At 29.3% G+C, this 25,361-nt stretch overlaps 1 protein-coding gene and 1 long non-coding RNA gene across 2 annotated transcripts; both read left to right on the top strand.

Annotated features, from left to right (window-relative positions):
- Positions 1-10,957: 10,957 nt before the first annotated feature.
- Positions 10,958-11,731, top strand: LOC107621933 (inositol diphosphatase DSP5-like). The gene has a single exon (XM_016323899.3). It carries the CDS (start codon positions 11,042-11,044, stop codon positions 11,651-11,653), a length of 612 nt encoding a protein of 203 aa, XP_016179385.1. The 5' UTR covers positions 10,958-11,041; the 3' UTR covers positions 11,654-11,731.
- Positions 11,732-22,084: 10,353 nt separating this feature from the next.
- Positions 22,085-23,965, top strand: LOC107624540 (uncharacterized). Its single transcript, XR_015880956.1, has 3 exons — positions 22,085-22,409; positions 22,555-22,679; positions 23,336-23,965. It is a non-coding gene; the product is annotated as an uncharacterized LOC107624540 (long non-coding RNA).
- The last annotated feature ends 1,396 nt before the right edge of the window (positions 23,966-25,361 follow it).

The raw sequence follows: 25,361 nt of genomic DNA, 5'->3' as shown, positions 1-25,361 counted from the left end.
AGCGTGCTCTGGGAACTGTTATGCTACAACGGCATAATGGTGCCTTTAAAAGGGGAGGAAAAAATTCATTGTTGCTTCAACCTCTCATTTCTCATTTTCCATTTCCCATTTCAAAATTTACAGAAGGTGATTGAGAGAGATTGAAAGTGAAAAAAGGTGATTAAAGAAGGCGAGTTTTGGTGAGAGTAAGAGTAAGTAGTGTGTTTAATAACTATGGTTCGTGATTATAGTGATGCAGCAGAACACATTATTAATTATTTGGGACAACCTAATGTGATAAGTTTATTATCTTTGTTAATTTAAAGCTTAGTATTTAATATAATTATTTTTAATTTATGTTTTAATTTTTTTATCTTATATAATTATTTTTAATTTTTGTTTTAATGTTTTTTTATTTTATTGTAATTTGTATTTTATTAATTTGAATAAATATTATTAACTCTAATGCAAATTATCTGTAGTTATTTTTGTATTAGTTTTTCGAATTTTATGTAGTTATTTTTATTTTATTTTTTGGGTTTAATTTTTATTTTAAATTTTGGACAATTATAAAATTATTTTTTATTTTCTATTTTCAGTTGTCTTATACCAGGTTAACAAGAATTTTTTGTCGCGTAAACTTGATCCATCAGAGATGTGGCATCCGGCGGTTGACCAGACCTTACGAACAATATGATTCTACTATGTCTCGAGAGTGGGACAGATCAGAGGACATTCCGCGTTGCTATTTGCTCTTGTGGAAATGTGGAGGCTAGAGACTCATTCTTTCATATTGCTAGCTGGTGAGGTTACAGTAACACTGGAGGACGTGTTACACATATTTGGCCTACTAATTGATAGAGAGGTTGTGACTGTTTGGACCAATAGCAGTCAGGATTTCTTGGTCAACCAGAGCAGGCAATTTTCGGCAGCAAACTCGTTGTGAGTAATTCATCTAAAAGTTACATAAAGATGGCCTGGGTTCACCATATTAGAGACAGACAACCTCTAGACACTTGGGAGTCTATTCAACAATACGTTAGGTGTCACATCTTCTGTCTGCTGGCAACCACCCTCTTCACGGATAAGTCGACGGCATATGCCCACGCAAAGTACCTACCACTGCTCCAAATTTTTTAGCAGATCAGCACTTAGAATTGGGAGCACATCTTTATAGGTCACTATGCCGTGAATCGCAATACGATTGCAAGGAGATGGACGACCCACTTGATTTGTTGTTTGTTTGAGCGTGGGAGCGAATACCATTTCTTGCACCGGCTGATGTACCGGTTGCATGCAGGTAACAGTACATAATTTATTGGAATTTGACTCGTATTTTATTTATGTTTTACTGGCAATATGTAATTTAAATTCTGTTATAATTTTGTGTTTTGCAGGTGGAATTATCATCCACGAACCAAAGCGTGGATGTTGAGGAGTGCGGCATTTATTAGGCACGATATAAATTACATGGATGAGGTCAGTATCTGTATTAATTTATAAGAATAATTTATAGTATTAATAATCTAACTTAGCCGATGTAATATTTTACAGTTTGTCTGGCGGCCATACATCAACATTATCATCCCAATTGAACTACATGCCCATTTTGATGTGTGTGACATGGTAGCGCCGTTGCTTTCATTCGAGTGTGTCGAATGACATCTTGCGAACTGAGTAGTTCACCAGTACGGGTATACACAGTCCTCCCTTGCCTACACAGGTCATCCCTCTTGACCACAATGGAAAAGTTTGGTAGGATTCTTCCCATCCACCAAAAACTTTGGCTATCTACTTCTGCTTTGCCAATCAAGCCTTTCGGTAACTAATAGTATAGTTGAATCTTACCTGGATTTTTCCAATTATAGATTTCACCTTTATGGTTAGGTCGGCTTCAACCAATGGCTTCATAGCCTCAACAATCGTGTCCAAGTCCAACTTAGAGTGATCCTGTGAGATCGTTCCCATAGAACACGTGTGCCTCCCATTGTATCTCTGAATCTTTCAACAAGCTTTCTTCTGTATCAAGCTAGCTCAGATAAGCTAATCGCACCCACGTCCATAAGTCTTGCATTTTGAAAAGAATGTCTGTGGCTCGGATTTATAAACAACGTAATCGACTCCTTTAAAGATAGTATAACTCCGAATTGCCGCAATGACTGATTTTCTAGAACTGTATTCCATTCTGATCCTGAACTACCCGTTCTCAGGATCAACAACACTTATAAAAAAATAAATTATCGCTCATCGATCTGTCAAAACAAAATTAAGAAAACATACTACCCACTGCTCACATACCTATGTTCGCATATTCAGAAAACTCCAGTGCATGCATGGCGTCAAGTTCCAAGTTACACATAAAAGGTGGAATGTCCATCGGTTGACTAACTGTGGGTGAAACCACTAAAGTTTCCGCGAATGCCTCACCTTTCCCATCGCCGTCCTCGTCCTCGTCACTGGCTTCATATGTAGCTTCGAACTCCTCATTGCTATCATTGTTCATTACTTCGTACGCTTTAGTTCTGTCATCTTGCACATTTGGATAATGTTGAACCTCATCCGCAGTTATATGTTCAAACTCAACATACAACTCAATCCTTGGATGTTGTACCTGAGTTTGCTGATGAATATGAAACATCCGCTGAATACTTCTTTCGTTAACAATCGGCATAACCTCAAACTGTATCAGGCCGCCAAACACGACAACCGGACTCTGGTAGAGAATGTTGCTCACCCTCTTTAAAATATCACTCTCTACGCTCTGACAGAGCCGGTATTGTAGTTCCGCGAATGTTATAGTGCACGGAACCACAAACGAAAATGTACTCTCACAAGCAAAGCTCACGCGCTCATATATATATTTCGTATAACCTCATCGTTGTGGTAAATCACTATATTTGCAGTTCCCTCCATCACACCAATAATACAGGAAAACACCTCTCTCGCAATGTAGTAAAATAGTAACGAGCTTCAATTTTTATAGGTAGAGGAGTCACCTCGCAGGTTCTGTGTTGCAAAGCCATCCAACCAGCATTTGACACGTGTCCAACACGCAGGATGTGTGTTGCTTGCATGCCTGACACATGTTCATCAATACGCAGAGTACATGTTGGCTTGATGTTCGTCACATGGACAACATACAAGGTGCGTGTTGCTGCAGATTGGGCCACGTGTTTATCACGCTGTATGCGTGCTGAGTCAACACATGACCTACGTGTTACACCTACTGTTTCTACAACGTTCATCCACTTATATATACACCAAAAAATTCTATTTCTAACAAAAACTTACATCTTTTTTTCATATTAAAATTTTTTAGCCTGCATTAGAAATCACACAATTTTCTCTAGCGTTGATGCAGGGGAGCAATTCAAACATATATATGTCCAGATCTATATAGGTGTCGTACTCGTAGGTATAATTATATTATGGTGCAAGTTTGATTCAGAAAAATATATAAGCAAAAATCTGAATTATTTGAGATCTATTTTTAAGAAATCAATCAATTCGAACTAAATCTGATAACATTCGCACTATGATTTGTGATTTGTAAAATTTTGATATTTTGATCATAGTCCCACAACGATATGAAATTTGATTTTAGGTTATTTAAACATGACCTGAGAAGATTAATAGAGCAGCCAATTAAGGGGACGAAATAAATAATGAGAATTGCTACTCGAGAACCACATAATTCAGAATTTTTTTTTTTGGTAATTATTTTTAGCCATTAATTCAATTCTTCTAGTTTAATAATTTAACATCATATTTTAACTTATATTTTTAAATATTAATAATTAACTAATGATAAAAAACAATAAATTTTAATAATTTTTTAACATTTCTCTTAAATAAAAGTTAGTCATGCAGGTAGAAAAAGACTTAATAACTTTGAATAAAGTGATCAATAGAAATTTAAGTGTAAATGTTCTATACGTAGATATAATAATAATACATGATAGGCATTAAGACGTCTTTGACTTATATAATCGATATTCTTTTATAGACATAGTTGGTTTGAAGCTTGACCCTTTACGGAGAGAAGTACAAGGAGTATAAGTAAAATAAACATGTTGAGAAAAATAAGAATCTACTACGATAATTTCTGTCTAACCCTCATTATCATTACCGGTTATTATATGAAGCAAGTTCATTATCCTTTCGGTTCGGCATAACCATAAAGGCAAAAGAGAATTGATTATATAATACCATATACAATTAATTACCAATTAAGTACACCAAAAAATTCTATTACTATGATTATTCTTTGCAATCTCTCTCCACCTGATTATAAAACCAAATTCTTTTGTCATTACAAATTGTATATGGAGTGATCTAACCTTTTAAATTAGGATTTTAATCGTGTTCCACTCAAAATTCTAGTTTCATGTAGGCCTGCCCTTTTCTATTGACCATTTCATTAAGCAGGATCATTTATTTTAAGATGAAAATTCAGATCCAGTCAATTTTACGTAAAGTTGAGAGTCATTAAATAATTTGATTGATTTGACTAAATTTTCATCTAATAACTCTCAACTATTAACTTTACGTAAAATTGACTACAGCTGAATTTCCACCTTATTTTAATCACCAGTTTATCCAAAGGGACAACAGGTTCTTCTATGATAAATTGGATCATCAATTCAATGTCTTCTGTCATCGATCTTATTGAGTGAGATAAGTGTTTATGTTGTTGTTTGTATGTGGCTATGTATAAATATATTTTTGTCTTAGTGTTAAAATTCTATATTATTTTTAAGAACCAAAGTAACATTAAAACATTAGACTTTTTTATTGTATAAATTTTAATATCATATTATAAATAATATTATTTTTTTAAATAAAAATACATAAATACTTATATCTAATATTTTTAACCTGAAATCAATCTTGAAAATGCAAGATAGTATATCTTGTGAATAATTTTGTATTATTGTATTAAAATAGCTTGAACTTATTTTGGATTTATTTTTTATGCACCAAATTGTTTTACATTTTCAATCAATAAAAAGTTTAAAAATATCAAATCATCCTAAAGAATCACTTTTTATTGTTTTTAATAGTGTAGAAAATTATTTATATTTTCAATGCATAGAAATTATTTTCTATGTTATATATGCTACCCTTAATTTCATTTTCTTTGGAGTAATATTCCTGGAATTCGGTATGAATGAATCTCTTCTGAAACAGGAATAAGGTCTTGTTTTTTGCTTCCTCTTCTTTCTTTTTTATTTTGTTGTTGTTCACGGTATCTCTCAACCTGATAGGTCAAGAACTAATTTATCGCGGATCGAATCTCCATTTAAAAGTCTGTTGCTGGCCAATGAATTACAGCATGCACAAGAAAGAACTCTAACCCCACGACACTTGTTTAAACGTACGAGTGAGCTGACCACTCAACCAATCCAAATTAATTTTCTTCTTTCTTTTTACTTTTTGTTAGTTTGTTTCTGACGAGGTCAAGGGTGGCAAACTGGCAATGACTGTAATAGACTTACTTTCCAACACATATATGGGCCCATTAAGAGCCCAAATTCAATGAAAGTTAGGATAACATAGCTATCTGCAAAAAACATGATAGTGATATAAAAATATCAAAAAGGGGTCACACAGCTGAAGCTGATTTAATAGAGACGTTGCTGTTAATCTTTTCATGGCACATTTGGCAATGACTCAAAAACAACTAAGCCTTCTGACCCAAAAGAAAAAGAAGAAAAATTAGTATTCCAAAATGGGATTAAGGCCCACAATAATCCGTTATGGGATTTGCAATTCCTTCTATCATAAGTCATACTATATTATCTTTGAGTAAAGTTTAAATATCATACTATTTCAGTTGCTCTATTACTCGTTCACTTAAATAAATGTCAAAAATTTAAATCTTATTTAATATATATAGTAATTTATTGACTAGTTAATGATAAACTTTTAAATAAAACTTTTATCTGTAATAAATTAATTCTTGATCTATCAAATTGGAGATACCATAAAAAAAATTATCATAATCAAACCTAAATTTATATTTATTTTTTAAATTATTCTTAATTCTTATGGGTCATCTTTTACTTTTATCACTAAATTAAAATAATGATAATATGAAAAAATCATAGATAGATGAATAATAATATCAAATTCGCAAATAACAATATATATCACTCTCTTTATTGATATATAAAGGTTGAGATACACTACAACCTTGAAATTGGAAGACCTCAAAGTACATCTATGGGATTTGAGTTCTTAGAAAAGTGTTTATATTAAGAAGGAGGAATACTTTGACCATAAAAAGTCTATATAGATACTTTCACACACAAATAAACATACAATTATATACTGAATGTGTTAAAAATGAGAAAAAAAAATACTTAAAGTATAATAATATTTTGTGTCAGAATATTTTATATAGATTATTATTAAAAAAATATGAAATGCAGTGCTAAATTTCACTCTATTATGAATTTATGATAACTTTTGGTTTTGGCAAAAAGTTATGCTCTCTCGCTTTTTTCAATAAAAAATTATTTCACAACATCTTTAATTTTTATTTTTTCTTTTGGCATGGACTCTAGACATCTTTAATTTGTTAACTTTTCCTCCTCCCTTTTATCTTCTTTTTCTATAGAAAGTGATATAACAATAGAACCACCACCAATCTTGACTGTCCTAAATTTTCTAGTTATTTGTGCTTCTATTATTTCTTTATAGCAGCTAGTATTAGTGAACAATTTCAATTCTAAAAATCTTTTTTTTTTTCCCATATCACACATGTTATTAAGCCAATCTCAATGTTTAATTTCTTCCAAAATTTTTCATATAAATTTTATTTTTAAGAATAAAGTATCATTTTTATTCTCAACGTTGAGATAAGTCCTAAAGTTGTTTCTAACATTTAAATCGTCCTATTTGAGTCCATAATATTTCAAAATTGACTCAATGTTGTTCTGTCATTAAGAATCTGTTAACAGAATTGATGATGAGACAAAATTGAGATGATTTTTAAATATTAAAGAGCTAAATAGGACAAAAACGTTGGGACAAAAATGATAAATAGAAATAAATTTTATTTTTATTTTTTAATAATATCAATTTTTTACAGTACATAGTTATTCAATTATTTTTTAATCACATCTAAGTAAATTACACTTAATCAGATTATTTTAATTCTAAATAAATTTATTTTTTTTATAATTTTACTCTTAAAGATTTTTACTCATCATGAAATGTTTGTAGAATGACTAGTACATAAACTTGCGGAAAAAAATGATACATAATAAAGTAATGTGATTCTAGTCATTCTACAGATATTTCATGATGAGTAAAAATCTTTAAGAGTAAAATTATAAAAAAAATAAATTTATTTAGAATAAAAGTAATGTGGTTAAGTGTAATTTACTTAGATGTAATTAAAAAAATAATTGAATAATTATGTACCGTAAAAAATTGATATCATTGAAGGATAAAATAAAAATTTATTTTTATGTATTATTTTTGTCTCTAACGTTTTCATCCTATTTAACTCCCTAATATTTTAAAATCGTCTCAGTTTTGTCCTACTGTCAATTTTATTAATAGATCTCTAATAGTAGAACAATATTAAATAAATTTTAAAACGTTAGAGATTTAAATAGAATGATTTAAATGTTAAAGACAACTTTAAAATTTGTCCCAAATATTGAGGATAAAAACTCTTAGAGAAAAGGACAATCTTCTCATAGAATTTTCGCTAGAAATTCCAAAAGAAAATCTCTCATTTGACTTGAATTTCCAAATTTATCAGCTAAATTAATATAGTATATAGTTCTTCACCTATATTATGTGCCATTGCCATAACATTAGGTATATATATATATCATTACTACAAAAACAACTACTTTTTTCCACGACAGTTAAGTTTCATCAAGCCAGTTAAATTAGTCCAACTCTAAATTAATTTGGATTTAGTGATTAGTTCATTAATTCTCTTAATTAAGTATTAGAGGTTTGAATTTTATTTTATGCATAGTAATTCATAAATTAGTGACAAATCCTTAAATAGAACTCAGATTTGCGACGGATTAGTTCTTAACCTGCTAGATTAAGGTTATAGTGAGAAACTAAAAAAAGAGTAAATACCAAAATCAGTTCTTGAGATTTTTAAAATCAGATACTTTAATCTCTCAAATTTTAAAATATACAAAATAATTTCCAACGTTTACTTTTATTAGACAATATAGTCTTCCTCTATTAATTATTAACGGTGATTGCTGACGTAGAACATTAATTCACACACGTGACCGTTAAATATTTACGTGTGCGATGTGAACAAATCAGTCCCAAAAATAAAATACAAAATAGTCTCTAAAAGATTAAAAAATTTTTTAAAACAGTCCCTAAATCACATGTGTGGACACTTAATGATGACTACATGTGCGAGTCAATGTTTTATGTCAGCAATCACTGTTAATTAGTAACTACTGAAAAAAAATCTTAAGAACTATTTTATGTATTTTGAAACTAAAGTGCGATTTTAAAATTTTCAAGAACGTATTCCTAAAGATTATTTTTTTCAACTCCGGAGAACTATGTAGTTGTAGTGATTTTCTTCAATGAGAATGCATGCAAATTGAACCACCGTACCGTGACAAAATGTTTGGCAAATGAACAAGTTCTCAAATTTTTGTTAGAGGAAAAACGCATGGGATCGGATATGGGATTGAAGAAATACAATTCGTGATCAGTTCTTAGGAGATTGTTGCATCGACGAGGGACAGCCAACGAACCATATGGGAACAAAGGTTTTATTTAGATCGAGAAACTGGATTCCAAGTAAAGAGCACATTGTAGTGGAACACAAATCAAAGATTATAGATAATTCATGTGGAAGCAACTGTGCCTTGAAGAAGCTCGATTAGTTGAGGATTATGCAATTATATGCTTAAGAAGCAAGAACAAACGAAAATGACATCAATTAACGTAAGATGGGCCAGCTTGATGAGAAAAACCGCTGATGAGTTTTCTAAGCTTTGAATTGGTCTTTGAATTGGCAAATCTTTATCTCCACTTTTGACAAAAATAATCCTTAAAAATATGGATACAAATTTAGTTGTATTTATTGACCAGTACAAAATATTAAAATAAAAACACAAAGATATAAAATCGTATTTAGTAGTATTTTGTCGATTTTTAGCAAATCGATGATAGTTTGATATCTAATAGTTTGGGAACGAAACCTATTCTTCTTTTGTGGGTTCTCAAGCCAAAGATAATATCAATAGAAAATTTAAGATAAAAAGAAGAAAAAGATATAAAAGAAACTGAATAAAATAAAAGGAAGAGAAAAAACGGAAGGTAAAAGTTAAATGCATAAATAAAAACTGAAAAAAAAAAGTACGATAAAAAGTAAAGAGAAATGAAAAAAAAGGTGGAAAGAATATTTGATTTTCTTCTGTGGATTCGTTTGCGTAAGGGTAGTATTAGGATGTTTTCAGAATACATAAGTTGTAATTTCTGAAATATGTAATTGACATTTTGTTGAGCATATTATTCAACACATCTTAATGATTTTTTGAATCATTATATGTTGAATTCCAACTAAATTGCTCCCCGTTAGTGCATGATTAATTTTATATACATATAGAAAAAAATATTTATTTTCAATCTAACAAGTAGATGAGATATTTCGACAAAAAATTACAGAAATAAGAGACAATTTATTTTTAATTTTTTCTTTCATCATGTCTGTTAACTTTATATAATAAATGAGATATTCTGACAAAATTTGATCGTTAGATTATTGTTTTTAAAACAAAATTAATCATTTAGAATAATTTTTTAATAAAATTTACTTTGTATAAAATTATTAAGTTTTAGGAATGATTTTTTTTTAATAATACTTGCAAATTATATTAAAAACTTATCTCTAAAATATTTTGTTTAAATATATATTTAATATATCTATTTATTTTTATCAGTAATATGAATATTTCAATAAAATAACTGTGTTTTTTATATCTCAAAGTTAATTGTGATAACCTTCAAAAATATATATAATACAAGTTTTTTTTCCGGTGAACATATATATTTTTTTTTTTGGTTTAATCCGGTGAACATATATAATACAAGTTACTAACCATGAACGTCGTTTTTGTTTCTTAGCAAAAATGTTATTTGGATTCTTGAAGGCAATCATTCTTTGTTTTTGTGGTTGAAGAAAGGGGTCAAAGGCCCAAAAGAAGAAGAAACTAATTAATTCTCAAGTCTACAAACTAAAGACTAGATGTCACGAGTCTCTCTATCAATGACATGCATTCCACGACCAAAAAAAAAAAAACAGAGCAACATGCATTCCAAGACCAAGAGATAGTTCATGGCTCTAACGAGCAACGGAATCAATAGGTCAACATCTCTATTCGCTTTTAAAAATGTTATTTGTATATTAAAATCAATTATTAATATATTTATATATAAATATATATGTAATTTAATTTATTTTTAATGTGTATTTATATTTTAGTATATATTTTATATTAATGACTAATTTTAATGATTGATTTTAATGTACACACAACATAGTTCATTTGTTTTATGATGCATATTTTTCTCTTGAAAATAGAATATGTTAGCCTGGTTTTTTATATTACAGTGATACTAGATAATCAACCTTTTTCAACCAAAATCAATTAAATTTTAAATTTTAAATAATAAATCTTTAATTTTTAATAATAAAATTATAAAAAATTAAATAAATAATTTTTATTATATGTTATTATTGTTATATTATAAAAAAATAATATTATTTATTTATATTAAATTAATTTTAAATTTTAAAATAAACTAAAACAATCATTCTATTAAAAAAAGATAAGTATTTAATCAAAGATAAGTATAACCGATTTTATTTTTTTAAAAAAATAAGATAACAAAAATAAGATAAAAAAAATAAGTATAAAGATCAACTATGCATCAAAATCTGTTCAAACTTCAAAGATTCAATCCTAACACCTTCCTCTCTTCCAAGTTCCAATTCTAATTCAATTCTTTTGAGAAAAAAACGAAAAGGTCTTCTTTTTTGGTTTTAGTTAGAATGGGATTGATAGTTGAGGTTGATACCGTAGACGAGGACGCCGTCGTTTTGGTCCCGCCGCCGAATTTCTCAATGGTGGAGGACTGCATTTTCCGATCCAGTTTTCCCACTCCTTCCAATTTCCCTTTTCTCCAAACCCTAAACCTTCGATCCATCATATACTTGTGTCCAGAGCCCTATCCAGAAGAAAATCTGGAGTTTCTTCGATCGCAGAACATTCGGCTCTTTCAATTTGGAATTGAGGGGAAGACGGAGGCTTCTTTACCTATTCTGAGGGATTCAATTATGGAGGCTCTGAAAGTTTTAATTGATGTGAGAAATCACCCAGTTTTGATTCATTGCAAACGAGGAAAGCATAGAACAGGTTGCCTTGTTGGCTGCTTGAGAAAATTGCAGAATTGGTGCCTATCTTCTGTGTTTGAGGAGTACCAACGATTTGCTGGTGCTAAATCGAGGAACGGGGATTTAACCTTTATAGATAGGTTTGACATTGTAAGCCTGAAGCAGTGCCTTTATAGTATCATCTACCAGTATCAAGGATATGGTTCGAAGAAGAGACGATTGCTGTATACAGACGAGAACTTGCAGAAGCCTCAATTGGCATCGTTCTAGTGTGCGTTTGGATCAGCGTTTTTGGAAGGAAGTTGGTATAAAATTGATTTTATAAAATTGAGTTGGTATTAAAGTAAAATTGAGGTAGTTTATGTTTAGTAATTTTTATTCAAAATGGATTATAGTAAACTAAATATTATTCAAAATTATTTTTAGATGAAAAGTTATAAAAAAAGACATAAATTTAAATAATTATTTTATGTTATTTTATAATTTTATTTTAAATATTTAAATAAATTTTAATATTTTTTTAGTATTTTTAATGCTTTTTAATATTCTAATAAAATTAATAGAATGATAATTCAAAGCAAAAAAAATATTCTATAAAAAAGAAATAAAAATAACAGTAAAAAAATGTATATAAACCGAAAATAAGAATTTTATAAAAAATAATAATATACATTAATACATGAGAAAATATTGAAGAAATAATATTATAAAAAAACAACAAAATTTATCATATAAATAACAAATGATATAATTAGTATATTTCAGTCTAATATATAAAATTGAATGCAAAAGTTAAAAATGATAATTTTTGGTAGATTTTCTAGTAGTGTCATGGTTAATTTTTACATGCTCCAACTCAAAAAGTTTTAGGTTTTTAGAGTACTGCTAAAGAAACGGTCTTTTTTCTTTTTATCTTTTCTTCTTTCCTTCTCTTTTTATTTTGATTGTGTTGTTGTTTATGTTCCTTTCAACTTTATTTTCTCAGAAACACACAGAATACAAGAGAATATTTTTTTTAACGCCGGATCTCGGTGTGTATAATCAAAATAAATGACCTAAGTTCCAACCCATATGTTTTAAAATTGAAATCATTTTTTAACAAATTAAAATTTTTTTAAAAATAACAGTATGACAGGGCTGAATTGATCTTTAATGCCAAAATCATTTTTTAGTAAATTAATTTTTTTTTTAAAAATAACAATACAGCAGTGCGTCAGTGCCGAATTGATCTTTAATAAATGTTACTTTTCAAAATCTAAATACATGTATAACATAACAATTAGAAAATAACATGAAAAAATCGTAAAATACACAAATAATTCCACTGACAAAAAAATTGAGTCAATACAAGAATGCAGCGAATTAAATGTGTTTGAATTGTTATTTGTCAAATTAGAGTTTGAATGAAAGTGATTTTATAAAATTGATTTGATTAGAAGTAAGTTTGTGTAACATGATTTATGTTTGGTAATTCTATACTAAAATTAATTTTGATAAAATAAATATTATTTAGATAATATTAGTTAAAATCACTTTTAAATAGTTAATTACTAAAAAAGATATGATATTAAATTATAATGTTATTTTTTATGTATGTTTAATTTTTTGATACTTTTTCTAATATATTTTTTATATAGTATATTTTTAATAATTTTAGTGAATTTTTTATTTAAATAAATAAATTAATTATAATAATTATTGAAATACATAATTTAAAAAATATTTATCGAAATAAATATTTTGCATGTATCTCATTTACAGTGTAAATGCGAAACGTGTATATCTCGTTTACACTATAAACGAGATATATGTATTTTTTAAAAAAAAAAATTGAAAATAATAAAAAATATTAATATTATCAATCATCCAAAATTTTAGCATGAAATTAGTATATAAAAAGGTTGATAGAAGAGATTAAAATGAATATGTTTGATCAATTGGTCCTCAAAAAGGTTGATGGATAGTGGGATTAAAATGAAAACAGTTAACTACTTAACTCTTATGTTATCTCCCACTATCTACATAACCGTTTCAATTCTCTTCACACTATTCCATCAATGTCTCCTAATAATTGGCAAACGGTTATTTTAATTTTTCAAATTTAAATCAATCTAATTGGATCATAATTTAATTTAAAATTTTTTAAAATAGATATGTTTGATCAATTAGTACTAAAAAGAGTACATAAAAAGTTTTAAATTAAAATTTTTTAAAATAGATATGTTTGATCAATTAGTACTAAAAAGAGTACATAAAAAGTTTTAATTTAAAATTTTTTAAAATAGATATGTTTGATCAATTAGTACTAAAAAAGAGTACATACAAAGTTTTAATTATGATCCAATCAATTGGATTGATTTGAATTTGAAAAATAAAAATAAGCGTTTGCTAATTGGTAGGAGACATTAATGGAATAGTGGGGAGAGAATTAAAATGTTTATCTCTCACGTGAATAGTGGATAGTAGAAGATAATATAACCGTTTCAATTCTCTTCCCACTATCCATCAACCTTTTTGAGTACTAATTATCAAATATATCTATTTTAATCTCTTCTACCAACCTTTTTATATACTAATTGCATACTAAAAATTTGGATTATTGATAATATTAATATTTTTTATTATTTTCAATTAAAAAAAATACATGTATCTCGTTTACCGTGTAAACGTGTATAACGAGACATATATATACACATTTCGCGTCTACTTGTCTTATCTCGTTTACAGTACATGTAAAATTATGTCGTTTACAAAATAAGAGAGTGATATTTATTTCAGTAAATATTTTTTAAATTATTTATTTGGGTAATTATTATAATTAATTTATTTATTTAAATAAAAAATCTTTTTTTAGTACATTATAATTTTTTATTATTATTATTATTATTATTATTATTATTATTATTATTATTATTATTTATGGTTAATTTTTTTGTTTAATTTATTTTACCTAATGGAATCAATAAATTATATTATAAAAAGATAACAATAAATATAATACATAAATATCATAATTATAAAAGTGTATAATATTAAACAAAAAGTTAATAAAAAATAAAAATAATAAATAATAATAAAAAAGAGCTTATATAAAGAGAAATAATAACAATTTTATAAATAATAACATGTATAAAAAATAAAATTGATAAAAAAAATAAATATCGAATGTCAAATTGTCAATGATTAAAACCAAACACAGAAACTAAAAATGATTGTTTTTTATAAACGTGATTTTGAGTATAAAATTACCAAAAATTAAAAAATATTTTTTCTCTTACAACGTTCTTTTTAAATACACCCTAATTCATTCATAAGGATGGGATCCCAGTCATTTTATTCATAAGAGTGAACAATGTAGTTTGCACATTTGATAACATGTTTCAAGGCAATGAATGATGATTCAGTCCCCATCAAAAAAAAAAAAAATGAATGATGATTCAGTTGTTGAAAGTTCGTTCAAACTTAATGAAAGATATATATATACTTATTTAAGTTTTTTTTATTGTTGTTATATCTGATATAAAAAATAATATTATCTATTTATAATAAACTAATTTTAAATTTTAAAATAAGCTAAAATAATTATTTTATTAGATAAAAATAAACATATAATTAATTTAAATAAAGATAAGTATAACAAATTTTGTTTCTAAAAAAAATAACAAATAAAAATAAGATAAAAATTTAATATTTAATCTTAAATTATAAACTTAAATATTAAAATTAGCTAATGTTAATAAACTAAAAAAATTAGTTTCTATGCTTTCTTTTTATTTCAGCAATAAGAAGATAACATGGGTGAGGATTTGCACATCCATCTTTAATGAAATTAATGACTATATATTGAGGAATCAGATTCCATTATTTTTTGAATTCTATTTGCAGAAGCAAGTTTAATATCTTTCGAATCATACCATTGCGTGCATGCTGCATAATTTAGATGAGTGATAACTGATAAGAGATTCATTCACATTCAGACTCATATGACGAGTTGAAACCATTTTTGTCCTGAAATTTTGGACGGGCCATAATTTCGACCTCTAAATTTATAGTTACCCAATTAACATTTTCAAATATTGGATTGTGTCCCACTTTTGCTTTGTAGCTATTTCCGTTAACAGAGATCTGATGTGGCACGTTAAGTTGACAGAGTGTGTATCTAGTAGCACCCAACTTACTAAAATAGATGTGTGATAAGTGAATGATGTGACAAAAGTTGAATGAACTCAATTTGCAACCCTCTTTTCCCAATATATTTGAGACTTTGTTGGAGAAATTGAGTTCATTCAACTTTTACTACGTCATTCACTCATCACACATCCATTCTGGTAAGTTGGGTGTCACGTAGATTCACACTTTGTCAACTTAACGTACCACATCAGATCTCCGTTAACGGAGATAGCTACAGAGGCAAACATGGGACACAATCTAATATTTGAGCGTGTTAATTGGGTAACTATAAATTTGAAAGTCGAAATTGAGGCCGGTCAAAAATTTCAAGGGTCAAAATAGTTTCAACTCCTCATATGACCTTTTGAAGGGTAATTCCATCAAATTTTGATTTGATGCTAAAATCTTCATTTAGGGGGGTAAGCTTCTAAGCTACACGATTAGGTTGCTTCTAAAGAGGAAAAAATAATCTAGATATCTAGTTAACTATATTCATTAAGAGCCACTCCTATAATTTACCAATATTCCATATCCCTAAAATAGTAATAAAGAAATTTGCAAAATTCATATCAATTTCAGAATCACTTACATCTTGAATGGCTTGGTTGAGAAAGCATCCTATATTTGAAATCCTATGTTAAAATGTAATTATTGAAAGTTAAATTTTTTATAGTTGTTATGGATCTTATTTGTATTTAGAAAAGATGTAAAGAGCATAGAATTTATATTTAGAGCTATTTGATGGCTCATCACTTGGAAAAAAATATATAATTGTTATCTATATACTTTTTTAGTTTTTTTATTTTTAAATTTTAACCATTTATCTTTTCAATTTATATTTTTTTCTCTTTTCTTCAAATATTCATGACATATAATATGAAGAAAATATAATTTAAGATTCGATTATGCCAAAAAAAATTTGGTTTCGAGTTAATCTTGTAAATATCAATGTAAATTTTTTATTATAATATCTAATTATACTTTTATATAGAAAAAAATATTATTTTTAAATAAAATATAAAAATTAATTATTTTTATTTGTACAATAAACCTAACACATAATTAAATATAAAAGCATGCATATTAAACTCTTTTATTTTTTTAGATAATGAAGGTTAAAATAAATTATTAGAAAAAAGATATAACTAAAAGACTTATTAGAATTTTTTTTGGTGTATGGATTAAGAGTATGGTCTTCTTAGTTGAGGTGATTTTTTTCCACAATCCTTTTGTAAAAGTGGCTATTTGTCTTTTTTTTTTCTACGACGAAATCAATATAATTTCAAAAAATATTATAACTTCTATAATATTATTACGAATAAAAATACTAATGGAATCTTTAATCACATCTCTCAATGCTATATTTCCACTAAAGGATCTAGGAAAGTTCAATTACTTCCGAGGTCTTGAAGTTACTTACTTGCAAGGAGGCAGCATCATATTATTCCAAAAAAAAATATGCAACTGAATTGCTAGAGAGATCTGGGATACTGACAACAAATGTTATGTCAAACTCAATAATGATCTCTTTTACTAAGCTTCACACTGCAGGCTCAGAACTTTGTGAAGATCCTAAATTATATACGTTTATTGTTGGCATTGTACAATACTTAACAACAACAACAACAAAACATGATATGTCCTATGTAGTAAATAGAATCTTTCAATTTATGCATAATCCAATAGAGCTGCAATGGAAAGCTGTTAACAGGATACTAGGATTCTTCAAAAGTGCGTTGAGTCAAGGGTTAGCATTTAATAAGTGCAGTGATTATAGAATTATTGCCTTTACAAATTCAGACAAGAACGGAAATGTTGATAATAAAAAATCCATCACAGGGTATACAATATATCTTAGTTCGAATCTAATGTCATAAGCGAACCAAGCTTAATAAAAACTCCACAGAAGCTAAATATCATGATCCTTGATCTACTCAAACTGAGATTATGTTTATACGTTAGCTGCTTGAATTGTTGAAGATCCAACAAAATGCTCCCCCAACCATTTATTATGACAACCAAAGTTCTTGTTTTTTGGCAGTAAATCCGATTCTACACTGCAGGTGCAAGCATCTAGAGTTGGACTTGTATTTTTTTAGGAAATTAGTGACTCAAAAGAAGCTTTACATAGTGTACATCCCTTCACAAGATATCAATTGGTACATATTCTAACAATACCTTTCTCACAAAGACTGTTTGATAAATTTAAGATTAAACTTAAGAGTGTGTGATAATCTCTATCTAAGCTTGAACTGGAAGAGGGTGTTAGAAGTATGGATATAATTATGATAAAGATTAGTTAGGAGTGCTAGTTCACTATTAGTTTGCTTCCTTTAGTTAGCTTTCTGTTTTGTTAATGTAAAATCTGCGAAATTAGTAAATAATTAGTCAATAAATTAATTATTATTTAAAAAATTAGAAAATTAAATTTTATAGTTTAATAAAATATAAATAATTAAAATATAAATTTTAACACTAATTTTAAAGAATTTGACCCAAAATTAGGCCAACGGGTTGAACCGAATCCAAATCGGACCATAACCCAACACATAAAACCACAACTCAGCTTTCTTCTTCCTCTTATCACATGCAAAATGCTAAAAGGGAGCCAAGAGAAGGAAAGAAACTCCAAACCTAACCTATCATTCAACCTCACATAACTTTCAATTTGGAGTTCCAATCGCCACACCGTTTGCAGCCACGCGACCACCGCGTCGAGCTCTACAAAGCTCCATAAACAATTTGGTAATAAGTATCTCACTATTTTTTGCTCAACCAATCTCTCCATAATTTAAAAAATTTGAGGTTTTGATTTTGAGGGATTACGTGATTTTGGTGTTTAGGATCAAGTTTTGTGGACTTGTCGGGTCTTGTCCCAAATTTCCATTAGTAAGGTGAGAAACCTCTAACTCTTGTGAATCACTAGTAATTATGAGCTCTAAGTTGATTTTGAGTAATATTGTTGGTATTAGATTAAGTTGCGAGTTTTTGGATCAAATTAGTGGTGTTGGAAAGTGGGAATTTGAGTCTTAATGGCTGGGAGTTCGCACTTGGTGAAGAGTTGAAGCATTAGAGCTTGAAGAACGGTGAAATTGAAGTGTTTTAGGCTTTAACGAGAAATTGACCAAGGTATGATTTTGGTTTCTCGTAGCTAATATATAGTGTAACGTGATAACTTAGGCTAAACGATCTAGGATAAGTTGAATTATGTGTTTGGTGTATACTTAGTAGTTTTAGTTTATGCAAATTGTGTTGAATTGATATGGTATGTTTGGATTGATGGTCATTGATATGAATGTGGTTGATGTTGGAGAAATGATGATCTTAATGATTGATGTTGATATATTGATGATTATATATACAGTTGTCTTGAATATGGATTATTGGATTGAACATGATGAAATTGTGTATTGGTGTGTTATGGAGTGAATAATAAGTGTTGAGATATGGTTTGATTTGTTTTGGGTGCTGTTTGAAGCTTAGGATATTGGTATTGAGTTGAGAAAGTAGTAAAAATAGAGGTTTGGAATTTTTGGCAAAAAATTGATTTTTTACCAAAATTCCGCAAGTTATAACTCGGCTTTCGGACGCTCAAACTTTACCAAACTTATTTCATATGAAAATTGAGCCCGTGAAGTTTACGCCGTTCAAAGAACGGACTAAAAATAGTTTTTAACAAAAAACTTATGCTCGTCGAAAGTTTGGTGTGGAAAAGTATTTCTGCAGATTTGTAACAGCTTTTTGAGAAAATACAGGGCCCGCGTACGTGGACATATGGCTGCATACATGGAAATTCACCACTCTCTAGGGGAACTAGCATATGCAGACAAGGGAGAGTCTGCGAGATAGTGAATTACACCTCGCGTACGCGAGACATGGCGTGCATAAGTGGACAGAGCTCACGGACGCGAGACCCGTGTTTTGGAAAAGAATGGATTTTGTGATTTTAAACCTATTTTTTAACCTTTAAACCTTTATTTTTACTCTCTAAGGCCCCAAAACTTAGTTTTAATAATGGTGAGGGAGTTGAACCTTGAGGTGATAACTTGGGAGTGAAGAAAGATTGCGAAGTGGTGATTTAAGCTTGAGAAGTGTTGAAATGCTGAATCCGTGAGGAATGATGGATAAGATGAGAAAGACTAATTGAACTTGATGATGATTGATTAAAAATGAATGAATATGATAAATGAGGCATGATTGAGAATGATTGATGATGAGTATGCATGTGTTTTCTCTCTGGTTGTAAGGGTGACAGGGCACCTATTCCCTCTAATGGTGGCAGGGCACGTATTCTCTCTAATAATGGTAATAGGGCACTCTCCCTCTAACAGTCAGTTGATGTGCTAAGATACTTGTGCGCAACAGAGAGACAATGCACAGGTTAGCTACTGGACATGTCGGGTTGGCTATATAACCGTCAAATGAGCTCATTAGCCATAGGACAGACATGCATCATATGCACTTGTATGACTTGGTTGTATATGCATTTGTTTTGGCTTGCCTAATTACTTATCTATGACTAGCTGCTATCTGATTTACTTGCTGTAACTGCATTCTATCTGTGTTTTCTTTAGCGGAGGAGTGACGAGGGTAGTTCCACCGGTGTTTTGGAGGGTTGGAGAAAAGAGAGGTTGAGGTATTAAGTTAAAATTGGACTAAAACCTAAGTACCATAGATAGTTCACATGGTTTTTATTTTAAAGTATAAGTCTAAGTTTTTAATCTGAGTGTCGGAGTTCTAGGATTACCTCTAGCTTTTTCGGGACCTTATATACTATTTATGTGGGCACCATTATCATGCTAAGAACCTCCGGTTCTCATTCCATACGTATGTTGTCATTTTTTAGATGCAGGTCGAGTGGCACCTCGCTGAGCGTCTGGAGGTTCCCATGGCAAGCAAAGTTGGGATGTTATATTTTGGGTTGTCGGTTATGTATTTGTGTTTTTAGACTCTCCTATGTATATATATGTAACTTATGTTTAATCCTTTTAGAGGCTTTTTGGAGAACTTGGTGCTTATTTTATGCATGTCGGGATGTTTTGGATATACTTATATACATGTATGTATGTACATATTCTTCTGCCGGCCTTGACTTCGCAGGTCGAATCTGGAGCTTGATATTCTGTATCTTTTGATATTCTGCTCTCATAATACCTCACTACCTCTATTTTATAACTTAAACATAAAACTCTGTATGATAAGGTGTTATAATTAGATCTGTTAATGTTGCTTTCTATATATAAATTCTATTAGATGTCTTCGGCTATATATAACATATTATAACTCAAGGGTTCAGTACTTGTGATCACACTTCCACAAGCATTCAATTCATTTTTAGTTTCTTCTTTTTTTTTGTTCAAACACACACGCACGCACAAAATTCACTATAACCTAACTACTATTCGGTATCGAGCCCTGTGTGACACTTTAAGAGGCAACTACAGCAACAATTATACACATGCTTTACCTACCGTTTAATTTCTTCTTTATATGATATGTAATTTTTTTTTGTGCATATGATTTGTATTGGTAATCACAATAATTATTAGGCCAATTCTTCAATATAAATACAAGAATAAATCTACACATATAGATTTATGTTGGAGGAGCATCTGATTGACAAGTGTCTGTTCAAAAGGACAATTTCTGTGGATCATTGAATGGTAGCTATACCAATGTCAGTAGGAGTCAGAAAATGGTGATGTGATTTTTGAAATTAAGATAAGTTGATTAAATTAATTAGAAGTTGTGCCATTATCCATCATTTGAGCACATTCATATTATATTGGGCGGGACATTATGTGGGCTAAAAAATCTTAGAACAATGTACATAAAATTTTTTTTATAAATGAGCCTAGTGATTTTTTTGTAACAAAAAGTTTCTTGAATGAAATGCTGATCCAGTTACAACTACTAGCACTACCAATTATACTCTCAACAATAATAATACTTAGACACACTTAATACTAGTAGTTATAATATTAATATTAATCATAAATATTAATAACAGTACAGATAACAAAATTCGTAACAACGGTAATAATAATAATAATAATAATAATAAACATCAATGAGAAGAACCCCAACTAAAATGGTTAAATAGTCTAAGGAATTATTTTTTGTAATAAAAAGTTAAGTTGAATGAAAAGATTATTTTTTTTTAAATTTAGGAGTGAGACTCAAATTCGAAATCTCTAGATGAGGATAGAGAGATTATGTCATTTGAATTATAGTTCGTTAGCATGAAAAGATAATCCCTTGACCAAAACAAAAAAGAAAGACTGATCCACTACTACCACTATTCAATAGTTAATATCTCAATGGTTAATAGAGTTTTCAGTTCAAAAAAAGAGAACCATCGAGAGACTGAAGACCCCCCACCTTGGTTACAAGACACTACTACATTTTAGACATTTAATAATATTTATCTCTTAATATTTATTAAAATATTAGTAATTATCATAAAATTAAATTTTAAGTAACATTTATACCCAAATGTTAACAAATATATTTAATTTTTTTAAAAAACTTACAAAAAGTGTTACCTATTCTATCCTCAATTAATTTTCAAAATTGAAACCACAAATTTTCTTGCTCTGACTCTCGGTGCTTTGAAACGTGAAGCCTCATCTCCATCCTCCTCAATTTCTTAATCCGCCTCTTCAATCTATCCTCAAGATGGAAACCACAATCGCGTGTTCTGCTCTGAAGATTTGAATCCACCTCTTAATCATCTTCAATCTATTGCTCTGACTTTTTGATCTCTCTTCCGCCACTGTCATCGAAGCCTCCGTCGTGCCGTCGTTACTGTCAACGTGAGTTCTTTACTCTAGGATCTGAATTGGAAATTCTCAAGGTACGTAGCACATAATCTATTGTTTTATGCTTGTGTTCTTGTGTCTAATTTAATCTCATTGAATGGAATCCATGTCTTCTGGAAATTGTGCCTTTTGTTAATCTCATGCATCACTACTCATTTCAATCATTTTGGAAATAGAAAGGTTGATTTTATAGGTTCACAAGTCTATCATGCTAGTTCTCTTACCTGATTGTGCCTTGATTCATCAACATCATGCAATGGAGTTTTTTTATTGTAGATTGAAAAAGAAAAACTTCAATAGCACAAGTAACTTCTCTTAGTTTTTGCTGAATTTGTTTATTCATTTGGCTTATCAATTATAGCTAAAAAATTATAGTTAATGATTTTTTATTGTTATGCCAATGAATTCATATGTTGTGTTTGATGAATAATGTTGAATCCAAATTTTTTGAATACGAGTCTTTTTAATGAAAGTTCTTTATTCTTTTGGAAGTGCATTTAAGGTGTTTGAAGAAATGTCTCACAGAACTTTATGTTACTATATATCTTATATCTTAGAGGAACCTAGACATTGTACAATTTAAGAGAGTATGATTTGAGAATATACAAAATAAAAATTTGCTTGAAGTCACCAAAAGTCTAATGCAATAATCTCTTTTGACAAAGTATTGAAAATGTCAACTCGACTCCTTTTTCATGATAACAAAAGATTTTTTTATCAACAATTTTAGTATGTGAGTTTATGTAAATTTTTCACTATCACCTTTAGTGAAGATATCAATCAAATTGTTATATTAGTGTACTAGAAATTCAAGAACGTACAATATATAATAATTAATTAAGTCGTAGTCTTCCTCTAATTATTCTAAATATTAATTAATATGTTTGTGTTTAACAACAGCTTATAATTAGTAATAGTAGTAACTCTTGGAATAATAAGCCGTTCATTATCTCTAATGCAGACAAGTGTATCTATTCTATGCTACCTGAATCACCTTCCCTATCAATTTCATACTCTCCAGGTAATCAAATTAATTAATAAACTGAATAATATATATTGTGAGTTTGAATTGGTAGTTAATTAACTTAATTAATATATGGTGTTTCTGAGAGTAGGAGGGCTTATGTTCAAGCCATGAGGGAGTAACTTGCAGCATGCAACGACATTTTCATTCCTTTCATTTGATTACTATATCCGGAGCAGGACAATAGTTTTTACATTTGAGCAGGGCTTATGTTTGTCTAGGTAATATCATACTCTCAATTCCCTTTATTGATAATTATTTTATTGAATTGTGAGAATCCTGTAATAGTTTTGATGCTGCAGATTTTGTTGGATTGTGAGAATCCTCTTTATCAATCTTATTTTTCTGTTTCTAATTTTTCTTTTCATCTTTGATGTTGCAGATTTTGTTGAATTGTGAAAATCCTGTAACTTTGTATTTTAATTTTAATTTTTAAAGTTCTTGTTTCTCTCATTAAAGAAAGTAACCATGATGATGTAGGGTAGGTGTGCATTCCATTGTTAACCTCTTCTGAATCATGATAATAAAATCCTTGACATCTCTGTTGTAAGTATCTAGAAAATTTTGCTCTTATGTTCTGTGACAAGTGACACATGTTCCTGAAAAGTGCAGCTATAACTTCAGTCATTGATGGAAACCCTAAGTTCATCAAACCTCACTATATCAGATGCGTGAGGACAAACAATGTCCTCAAGCATGCTATTTTTGAAATTCTCAACATTATTCATTAATTAAACTGTGGTGTGAGTATATGGTGTATATTTGTCATTATTAGCTTTCTTTTTATTAAACATGCAAGGAGAAACTTCAATGGCAACCATTTACAGTTGGTGATTGTTTATTTGTTATTTGCTTTAGGGTGTCCTTGAGGCTATTAGAATCAGCTGTGCAGGTTATCCTACTAGACAGACCTTTTATGAGTTTGTTAATCGATTTGGTGTTCTTGTCCCTAAAGTTCTAGATGGAAGTTAAATTACACCTCCTAGTTTCTCTCTCTTTTTTTTCTATCTCCAAATTGGCAAATGGATTTCTACCTTGTATTTCAAGAAACTTGTCTTATTTTTTTGTTTCTAATTTTCTTTTTCAGCTTTGATGACAAGGTTACATGTCAAAAGATCCTTGAGAAAATGGGTATGAAAGGTTATCAGGTGATTAACTACTACTTGAAAAACGAGTTTCTTAGCCAAGCTATACTATTCTAAATAAATAATAATATTCACATATATGACGATCATTGAATTGATCTATAACCAACACATGGTATAGTTTGGTTTCCAGGAAAACTTTTCTGGATAACAGAGCATGGGTATGATATTGCAGCATCTGGAGTGCCCAAATGTTTTGATATTCTTTTGGAACCTGTTGGAATATCTTTACACTATATCATGTTGTATACTTGTCCAGGGTTGATGGTTGGATACAAATGTATAAAGTTAATTGCATGATAGAACAGTTCTTATGTCATCTACTTCATTGAAAGTTTTGGTTCGGATATTTCTCCATAATTTCTCACTTTATTAATATCTTATGGCACTTGAATTTCTAATTGAATTTCTTTTTGTTATCCTTATTTCTTGAAGATTAATTTTTGTATCTAGTAAGTTAGTGGAACACAAGGAAGTTTGTGATAGGGAAAAAAGAACCTCATTAAAATGGGGAAGAAAGAAATGGTATGTAATTCCCCAGTTGTAGGATTCCGTTGGGATATGCTAATTATTTGGGAAACTTACTGATAAATTGTTGGCTTTTTAGGAGGAAGTTGTTCTTAAGAGGTGTTGGCTTGCTCGGTATTGAGGTTTAGCTGCAAAATATAATAAGCTGCTATTTCGTTTAACTTTATTTTTAATTTATTTTCTTCTGGGGATGTGGGATTATGGCATCCATTCCTGACATGACCTAGAAGCCATTTTAATATCAATTGTTCAATATGTTAATCTTTGGTCATAGTTTACGTGTTAGCATA

The sequence above is a fragment of the Arachis ipaensis genome, chromosome B10, assembly GCF_059453495.1.
Source record: "Arachis ipaensis isolate K30076 ecotype BB chromosome B10, ASM5945349v1, whole genome shotgun sequence".
NCBI classification, from domain to species: Eukaryota; Viridiplantae; Streptophyta; class Magnoliopsida; order Fabales; family Fabaceae; genus Arachis; species Arachis ipaensis.
Note: the sequence above shows the minus strand (reverse complement) of the source record. Positions and strands in the feature narration are given on the sequence as shown.